This window comes from Physeter macrocephalus, chromosome 7 (genome assembly GCF_002837175.3).
Source record: "Physeter macrocephalus isolate SW-GA chromosome 7, ASM283717v5, whole genome shotgun sequence".
NCBI classification, from domain to species: domain Eukaryota; kingdom Metazoa; phylum Chordata; class Mammalia; order Artiodactyla; family Physeteridae; genus Physeter; species Physeter macrocephalus.
The window spans coordinates 66,782,198-66,794,631 of record NC_041220.1 but is presented as its reverse complement, the minus strand read 5'-3'; the positions used below and the strand labels follow the sequence as shown (position 1 = coordinate 66,794,631).

General features: G+C 43.1%; 1 protein-coding gene across 2 annotated transcripts in view; it reads left to right on the top strand.

The window, feature by feature from the left end:
- Positions 1–12,434, top strand: part of SCARB2 (scavenger receptor class B member 2) — a 74,054-nt gene that overhangs the window by 9,885 nt on the left and 51,735 nt on the right. Inside the window, exons 1-2 of one of the 2 annotated variants that reach the window (XM_007125050.4) lie at positions 2,603–2,654; positions 9,201–9,358. Coding sequence is in view for 1 of the 2 variants with exons in the window: in XM_007125049.3 (XP_007125111.1) it covers positions 9,201–9,358 (158 nt within the window). In the remaining variant the exon portion in view is untranslated. Of the gene's footprint in view, positions 1–2,602; positions 2,655–9,200; positions 9,359–12,434 lie in introns of those variants that run through there. The other variant, XM_007125049.3, reaches the window with a different exon arrangement.

The following is a 12,434-nucleotide window of genomic DNA, read 5'->3' as shown; positions in this document are numbered from 1 at the left end:
GCTGATGTGGATAATAGCTTTGAAAGGGCCAAGGCTGGAGAGAAGGAGACCAGTTAGGAGACAACCTGTTACCTAATTACCTATTAGGAGACTAGCTAATACTGAACAGTATTGTCTCAGTCCACGCTGGTGATGAAATAGGCATAGGAATAGAAGTGGAGAAGAGGAGGAGGTAAACTCAATAGGACTGAGTGATTGATTAGGGGAGAAGATCATGAGTCCCTTTTTTGGTCACGTTGATGTTGAACAGCCTGTGAGGTATCCAGATGGGGATTTTAGGATGGATCCATACAATTGAAATGATCCAAATAATTTCAGGCATAAGCCCCTCTTTGGGCCTTGCACTGTTACATACAGGTCAATTTTGTGTCCTTAGCTAAATGTCTTCTTGAAACAGGGCCTATGCTTGTTGGGCATAGAGAAAGCTCTCATTATATACATATTGGCTAATTAACTGAAAGGTAAGTTTTTCAGTCCAAATGATTAACTTGGCTGTTGACACTACAGATTGACCGCATAACTTGATCATCTTTCCAGTACCTGTTTTGATGGTAGTGCCACCATATTATGCCTGGAACAATTCATCATGTTCTGCAGTATCCAAAGTCACATTGTAAAACTGATTTTGGACCTTACGCTGATTGTTAATTTAGCATAAGTGGAAAACTCTGCTGGTTAAAGGGTTGCCTAGTGGCCCAGGAAGGTCTCAGAGCCCAAGTGATGGTTTCTCTACAGTTTCACGGTCTTTCTGGGGTAGGTTGCCAGATAAAATACAGGATGTCTAGTTAAACTTGAATTTCAGATAAACTACAAATAATATTTTAGTGAGTATGTCTGTGCAATATTTTGATTCATTTCAATTTATCACTTGTTAGCATCCTCCTATATAGATGTCATCTCTGTCTCATACACTTTTTCTTGAATTATTTGAATGCAAGTTGCAGATATTACAGCACTTTGCCCCTGAATCCTTCAGCATTGCATCCTAAGAATTAAAGCATTTTTGACATGGCCTATGCAATATGTGGGACATCCTTGGGCATCCTTTGTTTTTATTCACTAAATCTGGCAGCTCTACCCTGAGGGTGCGATGGTGGGGCAGCTGCTAGAGTGGCCGAGCATGGGCTTTGCAAACCCACAGACCTAGACTTGGTGGGATTTCACTTGACTTACTGGCTCTGTGAGTTTGGGAAAGCCGGTGCCAACATTTCCTTATCTGCAAAATGGGAATTCTTACCTTGCAGGGCCAGTGTAAGACTTAGAGATCCTGTCCGTAAATCCCTAGCACAGCACCTGATTCCTGGAGACTTCCAGTAAGTAGCATTTTAACAATGATAATTGTCCTTCTCTGAGCTGAACGTCAGGGAAGGAGATAAAAATAAAGAAGCAACTGTTTTAGAAATGTTGGCAGCTGTATTTATAAACTCCCCTCTGTTCTCTCATTCCCCTTCCCTACTTAATGTGTACACACACACACACACACACACACGCACACGCACACGCACACGCACCACCCCACATCATCCACTCTGGGATTTACAGTGGGTTCCACGACAGCCGTTTAGCAGGGGAAGAAAAGAGACATGTTAAAGGTACAGGAAAAACCAACACTCTTGAGAGCAAGATTTGAATGGAATCAAAGGTGGTCTGAGACTTGTTTGAGTGTTGACTCAGCTAAGAGTAACCAGGGAGAGGCCGGTGATGGGGGTGGAGGAGAATCCCGGGTTGTCACAGCACCTGCTGTCACTGTGGCTCTGGCAAGCTGTCAGGGATTGTTCCTGTTAGTAGGTTTTCATTTGCTTTGTTTAGCGAAGGACTCCAGTCTACCAAATGTTTATTTCCATCCTGGAACTTCGTCATCCACTTGAAACTTGGGGGAACAAGTTCACATCAGACTGTCATGAGAACAGCTAGTCTTACCCTCCCTTCTGGCAAAGATTTTGCCTTCCTTCTTTCTGGGAACTCTTCCCCTTGTCTTTGGACTTTTTTGGCTAAGCTGGATACAAACCAGGCAAGATAAACTTGGGCAGTTAACCATCTGTTCACTCACACTGACTGGCTCTTTTGGGGTTCATAATTCTGAGATGATTTTCTTCACTCTAATAAATAAACGAGGTTGCAAATCCTTTTTTTTTTAATTGAAGTATAGTTGATTTACAATATTGTGTTAGATTCAGGTGTACAGCAAAGTGATTCAGTATTATATATATACACACACACACACACACACACACACACACACACATATATGTAGCTATATTCTTTTTTCAGTTCTTTTCCATTATAGTTTATTACAAAATATTGACTATCGTTCCCTGTGCCATACAGTAAATCCTTGTTGTTTATCTATTTTATATATAGTAGTGTGCATCTACTAATCCCATACTTCCAATTTATCCCTTCCTACTCCGCCTTCCCCTTTGGTAACCATAAATTTGTTTCTATGTCTGTGAGTCTGTTTCTGTTTTGTAAATAGTTCATTTGTACTACTTTTTAGATTCCATGTATAAGTGAAATCATATAATATTTATCTTTCTTGGACTTACTTTGCTTAGTGTAATAATCTCAATCTCTAGGTCCATCCATGTTGCTGCAGCAAGCCCTTTCTCACTGTGAAGTTCTTCACACACTGTGACGCTTGTCAGGAAAAGCTGGCGAGGAACACAGAGTGTTACATCAACCGTCCTGACAATAATAGGAAAAGAAATACTGTACAGCCCAGTGTGGCGGGTGGAGGCCCTTGGCGCTCGTGAGGGAGAACTGACCACAGCTGAGGAGGCATCGGCCTTACCTCTGTTTTGCAAGGACAGAGGAAAAGCTAGATGAAGCTGGTTCTTTGTATCTCCTCCTGCCTTCCCTTGGGGTCTGTTAATACATTTTGTAGAATCTGAGTTTCTTTCTTAGATTTTCACTTAAAAAAATGATAAGGGAACAGTTATTTTTTCTGCTTACAGAATTAGTTTACTTCTGTTGTAAAAAAAAATCCAAACAATGCAGAGAAACATCACAGAGAGAACGCACGACCCCTCATTATCCTGTTGCATAGAGATAAATGCTGTTAGACATTTAGTGTGGAGGCTTAGTGATTTTGAGGGTAACTAAAAGATTGAAATTGTAAAATTATCTATATATCACCCCCCTGGTTTCATGTTTGCATTTTATCTGCTAGTCTTGTCCACACTTACGCATATCTGCTTTTACCATTTAACATAGATTATGAACATGTTCCTTAGGTCTATGTAGTTTTTATAATTCTAATTGCTTTCTACTCCAGCCTGTGAATTATCGTAATTCACTAAGTCATTCTTGTCCTGTTCAACATTTTGGTTATTTCCGATTTTATACTAATTCCTTGTTGTTTCAACCTAAACTGAATTTTATGTAGGGCTGGAAGAGAGAATCATGACTAAAGACTTTATTTTTTCCCCCTCTTTCACTGTTTAACATTTGTTGGGTTGTCTATATTTGAGCAGACTCATGGAAGCGACATGATTCCTTTTTTTCTTCAGACTAAGTCCTGGAACCCTCTCATCCCCAACCTGAAGATGGTAATAGTCAAGATCGCAGTCACCATTTATTGAGTATTTTGAGCATGGCCTGCGATAAGCGCTCTGCTGAATCTTCATTTAATCCTTACAACAATCTTAGCCAAACCCTCCTTCCCACGTATGTCAGTGTAACCTTCTGAAACACCTCTTGCCTGTGTCAATGCAAAATAGGCAACGTGGCACAATAGTTAGGAGTGTCAAATAAAAAACAAATCTGATTGTAAAGGGGAAAAGACTGCAGTAGGGGCAAGGGGCTTGCATTAGGGAGAACCTCTGTGTGGTCTGCAGGGCCTCAAGGCTTAGCCAAAAGCGTTTTCCTTTTATAGGGAGGAGTTCATGGGGCTGGGAAGGAGGGAAACCTAACCAAAGTTTGGTTAACAAACATTTTTCCCCCCAGCTTTATTGAGGTATGATTGACAAATAAAAATTGTATATATTTCAGGTGTACAATGGGATGCTTGATATGCACCATGAAATGATTACCACAATCAAGCTAATTAATCTATCCATAACCTCACGGAGTTAATTCTTTGTGTGTGTGGTGAGAACACTTGAGATCTACTGTCTTAGCAACTTGCAAGTGTACAATACAGTGTTATTAACTATGGTCACTGTGCTGTACCGGCATTTTGCTCCCATTGATCCGCGGGGTCAAACTGTTCAGCTAATCATTACGAGGCAAAAAATGGGAATCTGGAGGGTCAGTGCCTAGACTTGTCTTAGGTAAACAAGTGAGACATCTGTGAATCTGAGTCACATGGGGAAGGGTGTTTCTTTGCAGTCAACCATTTCCCGGAACATGGAAGCAGAGATTCCCGAACCATTGCTGTTTTCCAGGGGCATGAGGCTCTGGTAAAATTCAGCATTGCCAGGAGCACAGGTTTGCAGTGAGTCCTGGGGTGGGAGGCTGGCTGCACCCTCTGCTAGCAAACCTCAGGCATTCACCTAACCTCTTTGAGCTTTGGTTTCCTGAGGTGTAAAATGGGGATGATGATTTCCCTCTTGTAGACTATTAAGGGGATTAGATGAGATAAAGTGGCAACATAATGCCTGGCTCTTGATAGTATTCTGCAGCTCGGAAACCTTCCATACCCCCTCCTTATATATCATATAAAATCTAGACTCCTGGGACCCCAACCTACCTCTATAAATCAATTTCCCTACTCCCTAGAAAACCCACAACCAGTCACATCTAATACCGTCCCTCCTCTGTATCTTTTACTGTCCCTTTCTCCACATCCACTCTTTCTGATTAAGCAGAGGGCTCCGGGAGAGATGGACATGGAGCAGGCAGGGAGGAAGGGCTTGCTCTGTCCAGCCACACAGGATAGTCGAATCAACCCCAGCTATCCATAAGGAGCCCACCCCCATGACCTCCTCTGCTTGCCAAATTTTTATTCATTCTTCCTCGCTCACTTTAAGCACTACCTGTCTCCATCTCAGTTCGTAGAATCCATTGTCTGAACACCACGGAGACCATTGCCTGGTATACTCATTGACCCTTTATTACGGGCTCCTTTCCATTGTTGATTATCTTGCATGTGTGAATCACCATCCCCCAAAGAGAGGGTCAGCTCCTGGAACACAGAAACCATATCTGTGTTGCTGTGTATCTCCTACCTGCAGTGCCTGGCACAGACAGTGTTTGGATGATTTGCATGTATAGTTCTACACTTTGCAAGAAAACCATGGGTAAAGCACTGCTTTAAATAGTTGTTAGGAAAAGGGATCACAGAGACACACAGATTTTTCTTTCCACCCACAAAAGGAACTGGCTGCACTTAGCTCTTTAGCGTGCTGGATTACCGATGAGACACGCAAACTAGTAGGTGCTAGATCTATGTGTTTCTGATTCTAGTGAATCTGTATCTGAATTGCTTTCTCTGTATCTGAATGTGGCTGAAATGGCTAGGGAACAACCACTTCCTCTGGGTACACTTTAAAGGCTCCTTGGACTTGTAGCTGTCGAGCTGCTGTTCTAGGGCCTTGACTGTGGCTTTGCCTTTGACTGATCATGCCTTTCTTCTGTTCTTCTCTGGTTGTCTCACATCAATGTCTTCTCTCCCAGCATCTTATAAGCAAAGTTGACAGAAAATATAGTTTTCTAGTACTATATTTTGTTGATTGAAACAATATTTCTCCAAAACCTGCATTGTCCTTGAGGAGTGGGGAGGAGTAAAGGAAAAAAAAAAAACAAAAAACCCTACTCTTTTTTTGTAGGTCAGCACCTTCTGTTTTGAGAAGCCAACTGTTAACCTAATATGTTCCAAAATAGTAGCTGCACTTTCCTTCTCATTTTTGGTTGCTAATATCACTGCTTCATGTAGATTCCAATTAACCTCAATTTTTAGAAGATGTTTTCTGTCCTGAGCACTTTTGTTCCTAAGAAATTCCTATGTAATGTGTTATAGGGTTCAAAGGAAGGGATGATCCATCCAGTTAAGGGGAGGGTACTCAAGGAATTCATGGAGGAAGAGAAATTATTGCCCTGCCTTTTTCTGGAAATTTCTGGATAAGAAAAAGAGGTTCTTTTTTTTTTTTTTAATGTATGTATGTATTTATTTATTATTTGGTTGCACTGGGTCTGAGTTGTGGCAGGTGGGGTCCTTAGTTGTGGCGTGTGAACTCTTAACTGCAGCATGCGTGTGGGATCTAGTTCCCGACCAGGGATTGAACCCAGGCCCCCTGCATTGGGAGCATGGTATTTGTTATGGCAGCTCTCGCAAACTAATACACCATGGCCCCTCTATGGAAGGAGAATCCTTCCCAGCCTACAGAGCATGGAGCATGGAGTCTTAACCACTGTGCCGCCAGGGAAGTCCCCAAAAAGAGACTCATTTTAATGAAATCAGATGACTTTGAAGGTATCTGTGGGCCTTCAAAATCCTCTAGAAGACAAATAATTATTATTTACGTGTTACACTTCTCATAGTTAACATACTAGTTTTAGGTAGGTTATATTCATGTTACTGAGCTGTTTCTAGGTGCTGTGTGTATACCTTATACCAGAGAAACTCTACCATATATCTTGTATAACTAAAATGTGTAGTAGGTTTATACCCATTTTATTAAAATGTTGTATGCTGAGGTGGGGTAGGAGAGTGGAGGAAAGGGGCACTGGGTTCCAGACCCAGTTCTGACATGAAGCAGCTGTACAGCCTTGACCACAGGCCCTTCCTTACCCTGCCAGGGCCCCTGGGTTCCATCTGGTAAGCCTTTCCAGTTACGCCGCCCTCTCTCTCTCTCTCTCTGGGCCCGACTCTCTCTTGTTCCTCCTCAGATAGCTAAGACTCCTGTTTAGAAGATAAGATAAAAGACCACGAAACTCTGAAAAAACTGCCTAAAATGATCGGTTAGGCTGCTCTATGGCCAGGGCAGGGAGAGAGTAATGTGTGCACGGGCAGGCGGGGAGGGCTTCACAAAGGAGAGAGTCTGAGCTGGACCTGGAGCTTGGAGGAAAGGGGTTTCGTGGTTTGTCTTTAAATTTTTCTGTCTCAACGATCTGACCTCAACTCAGTAAATCAGTACTGATAGTAAAGGCCAAGAATATTTCTGTAATGTGTTGTTTGGCTAGAAATCTGATGATTAGATGTTCCGAACTGATGCCAAACCACAAAGAGTCCCCAGTTCTATGACATGGCTGACACATGGATGTGAGTTGACTTCCAGCCCTCCAGATGACTGTTTTTGCTTTGACAAGCTTAGGTTTTCTGCATCCATTTATTCCGGTGCCACTTTGTGTTTCCCTGCAGAGATTCTTGGGATATTTTCCATTGAATAATAGAGTTATATCATTAAGTTCTCTTGCAACATTGCTTCTATTAAATTGGAGGCCTGGACTACTAAAAAATTGGCATCCTGTTGTGCTCTGTGTCACAGGATGTTTTAGCATGTGATTTCTGTCATGTTTTGAAGCCGTCCCTCTGTTGATTGTCATGCAAATCCTCTCCGCTAGAGGAGTGACAGGTGATATCAGGGGATGCTTCTTTTGCAATCTAGTTATTGTTTCACTAGTGGCCCTACATTGTCTTTATCAGCAGATCCCATTTTCCTCTTTTAAAGTTTTTTCTCAGTGTTAATTTTTTTAATTCATTATAAAAATTTGGAAAATACAAAATCTCATCCAGGAGAAAATAACAATGATCCAAATTCCAACATGCAGAGTTAGTCACTGTTTGCATTCTGGTTTCTTTATTCTGTCTATGCTTTTATCCTTCTCGAGTACTTCAGTAATCTTCACTTTAAAAATGAAGTTTTTCTTTATTAACAAGTTAACTACTAGATATTAGCTTTCTGTCTATTAACTTTGGGTGCTGTATTAATCAGGCTTCTCTTGCAATGCTGGATAACAAACAACCTCCAAATCTCAGTGGCTTATAATAGTAACCTGTACTTCGTACTCCTTACGGCCAGGTTGGCTGCAATTTGAGCTTAGCTGGGTCAGCTGACTTCGGCTGGACTCCTGGCTTCATGTCTGGTCTACACATTACCATTTTAGGGCCTTGGCTGAAGGATCACCAACTACCTGGGACAGGGCAACAGAGGGTGGCTGGTGGAAACTTGCCATGCCTCTTAAGGCCTCAGCTCGAAGTTGGCGCTTTGCCTTTCCACTCACATTCTGTTAATCAAATCAAGTCACTTGCCACACCTGAAGTCTGTAGGGTGGGAAGGATTCTCCTTCCATAGAGGGGCCATGGTGTATTAGTTTGCGAGAGCTGCCATAACAAATACCACAGACTGGGTGACTTGAACAACAGAAATTTATTGTCTCACAGTGTTCTGGATGCTAGAAGTCTGAGATCAAGGTGTCAACAGGGTTGATTTCTTCTGAGGCCTCAGTCATGTTGGATGACAGCCCACCCTAATGACTTCATTTAACCTTTAATTTCCCTTTAAAGACCCTATCTCCAAATACAGTTACATTCTGAGGTACTAGGGGTTAGGACTTCAATATATGAATTTTTTTTTGTGGGGGGCGGGTGGCAGGGACACAATTTAGACCATAATCCATGGTAAGGGTGGGAAACAAAGGAAGGATTGTAGACAAAGAATACCCTGAGCACTTAACCTCCGTGTGGCTTAGCTTTCTCATCATTGAAACAGGGATATGCAAGCCTGTGTTAGGGGTTTGTTGGGGATTAGATGAGAAAATGCATGTGAAGACCCTGGTGGTGAAAGTGGTAGAGCTGGGTGTGGTTCTACCTCAAATGGAAGGCCCAAAGTAACCTTCTGGGGCCTCTCTTCCTGGTCTCTCACATGGGTGAGCTGGGAGTGCATGGAGCTTCTCAGAGTGGCCTGACTTCCACGGAAGCTGTCCGATCAGTAGACTCTTTGTGACGAAGCAAATAAGGCCTTTTGGGTACTCAGACTGTGGCCTTGGTTTTGGTGACACCATGTTTCCACCCATGAGCTATGGCTCTAGCATCCTTTCTTTACCACAGATATTTATAGAAAACCTGTTATGGCTTCTGAGGGCTGTGGGCTTCATATTGGCGTAAGGCATGTCCCTGCTGCCAAGGGACAGCAGCTGAATGCCTGTGGAAAAAATAAGTGAGCCGGGAGGTCAAAGGACAGGGTGTCCCTTGTTCTGCCTCTGTGTTCAAAGCCAACTGCCTTGCACTACGTAAATCCCCTTTTGGTTTTCTCCCCTAGAATATTGTGTTAAGGAATGGCTCGGAGACCTTTGAGTCCTGGAGGAAGCCCCCTCTGCCCGTGCACACCCAGTTCTATTTCTTCAATGTCACCAATCCAGAGGAGGTCCTCAGAGGGGAGACCCCTCGGTTGGAAGAAGTGGGGCCCTACACCTACAGGTGAGTCCCGACCCCCTCCCTGCCATACCATTGAGAAAATGGAGCGACCCCCCGCTGTGGCCTGAGCCCCCGTCTCTTCCCACGAGCATCCTCTGTGTGCTGTGTGGGGGGCACGTGTTCGGCTACAGTTGTCTGAAATGCTGCTGGTGTTTGGCACACGTGTGTCAGTAGCTTTGTGGACCTGGCCAGTCTCAAGCCTGTTACGTTTAGAAACGCAGCTGCTTCCTCCCGAGGTGGCAGAATGTGGTTACTAAGCGACGGAGAGCTGCCCTCCACTCCCTACCCTTTTAAGGTCGTGCTGCGATTTTCTTTGGTGGCTTTTAGGGTCTTTTCCTATTTCTCTCCGCCACATACCTAGTCTTAGACCAGTTCCTAGAATTCACTGTTGGTCTGGAGACAGGCCTTTCTGTCTCCTCTTTTTCTTTTGTTTTTAACTGAGGTATAGTTGACTTACAATGTTGTGTTACTTTCTGCTGTACAGCAAAGTGATGCAGTTATACATATGTATGTACATTCTTTTTTATATTCTTTTCCATTATGGTTTATCATGGGATAGTGAATATAGTTCCCTGTGCTACACAGTAGGACCTTGTTGTTTTTCTGTCTCTTCATATTCACTCCTTTCCCCACTCCTCCAGAGTACAAGAGATAACCAGGTGGCAGGGTGGGTTAGAGTCTTTGGCAGCGACCATCAATTCCAAACGCTGGGGGAGTTAGGAGCATTGCTTTAATCATTTTTTTGAAAAGATTAGTAGAGGTAGGTGCTGGGGGATCTTATGGTCAAAGTATTTTCCCCACTGTTGCCGTATCCCCGCAACCTGCTAGGACAGTAAACTGCCCCACACGCCTTGCAGTCATCTTTCCAACAAAGTTTCTCCTTACCAAGTTAAAAAAAAAAAATAGTAGAGGAAGCAGACAGCGAGATCTTTCTTCTTCAGAACTGCTGCATGGTAAAAATGCCTCACAATTCTATTGTAACCGTTTGCTCAATAAATGGTTGCCAACTGATTCATTTCCTGTGAGTCAGCACTATCTCAGCGCTGGAACTGAGAGATAAAAATCCCCGATCCCTGCCTCAGGTGCTCATGGTTTGACTCTGGAGTCAAATGACCTGTTGTGAACCTCACCTCTGCCACTTACTAGTCCTCCGTGCCTCAGTTTCCTTGTCTATAAAGTGGGGATAAAAATAGGACATCCACCGTGGGATTGTTATGAGGACTAAGTGAGTCCAGTATTTATAAAGTGCTTAGACTAGTGCCTGGCACAGAATTAACGCTAATTACGTGTTTGATGTTATTATTAGTCTTAGGGGATTGTCTTAGTCCGTTCTGTGGAAATCAGTACCCAGAATTGTAAAGATGAGCTTTGTCGTTATATAGTAGAATTTTAAAAAATAAACGACACTTGGGTCCTCATTTTCAAAAGCATTTTTATACCTTTAAAGCCTCGAGAAACTCCAGGTACAGGGTAGAATCAGGCCTGCATTTGAGGCTGTCCAGCTTGGTGACAATTAGAAGTTGAGCCAGAATTAGGCTCTGAGCGTCCTGTTTGTTTGTTTTGCAGTTTTAACCATTTTTATGGTGATTAAAAAAAGAAAACCCACATAAGATGTACCATCTTGGGCTTCCCTGGTGACGCAGTGGTTAAGAATCCACCTGCCAATGCAGGGGACACGGGTTCAAGCCCTGGTCCGGGAAGATCCCACATGTCGCAGAGCAACTAAGCCCGTGCGCCACAACTACTGAGCCTGCGAGCCACAACTACTGGAGCCCGCACGCCTAGAGCCTGTGCTCTGCAACAAGAGAAGCCACTGCAATGAGAAGCCCGCACACCGCAACAAAGAGTAGCTCCCACTCGTTGCAACTGGAGACAAGCCCGCGTGCAACAACAAAGACCCAGTGCAGCCAAAAATAAATTAATTTTAAAAATAATATTGTTTAGCGCACTGCAACAAAGAGTAGCCCCCACTCGCCACAACTAGAGAAAGCCCACGTGCAGCAGCGAAGACCCAATGCAGCCAAAAATAAAATAATAAATAAATTAATTAATTTTTTAAAAATTATTAAGAAAAAAAAAGATGTACCACCTTTACCATTTTTAAGTGCAGTTCAGTAGTGTTAAATATATTCACACTGTTGCAAAACAGACCTCCAGAACTTTTTCATCTTGCAGATCTGAAACTGTATAGCCATTAAATAACTCCTCTTTTCTCCCCACCCTCAGCCCCTAAGAACCAACATTCTAGTTTGTTTCTATGAATTTGATTGCTGTAGATATCTCATATAAGTGGAATCATACAGTATTTGTCTTTTTCTGGTTTTGTTTTGTAACTAAATTCCTTCGGGCGAGACGGATGACTTCTCCCTGCAAGAATAAACTCACCTGAGAACTAAAGAAAAACCCCAACAAACAGTCTTCCCTCTGGGTCTCCTGGGCCTGTTCCTGTGATCATTATCCTCATCTGAGAAAAAGACATGGGTTCTAATCATAACCCAGGGAAACCCAGTGTTCCTTTAAGACATCTTGTGGGCCATTGTGTCTGCTGCCTTAATATGCTGTTGTAGATGTGGTCATGGGAATAAATAAATCCTAGAAGTAAAATAGCGTCCAACTGTTACCATACTCCCTGCATGTTCCCATTTTAGAGGGACCTAAACTGACTCCTGAGGGAAGCCTGGGAACATCTCACAAGGGTCCTTAACCCTTGATCCTTGGATCCCTAAGGGGTCATGGATAGAATTCAAGGTGGTCTGTGCCTTGGGGGGAACAATTACAGTTCATTTTCATTAACCACTCACTAAAATTTAGCATTTCCTTTGAGTATAAATGTAGCCAACAGATCACAGCAGTGTTAGTAGTACCGTGGCTTCACCACTAATGGAAACACAGATATCGTCGTATCTCATGATAGCTGTTGCTCAAAATATCATTCATGTTCATAAATACTTCAAAATTACAGTAATTGTGGACTTCCCTGGTGGCGTAGTGGTTAAGAATCCGCCTGCCAGTGCAGGGGACACGGGTTCCAGCCCTGGTCTGGGAAGATCCCACATGCTGCAGAGCAGCTAAGCCTGTG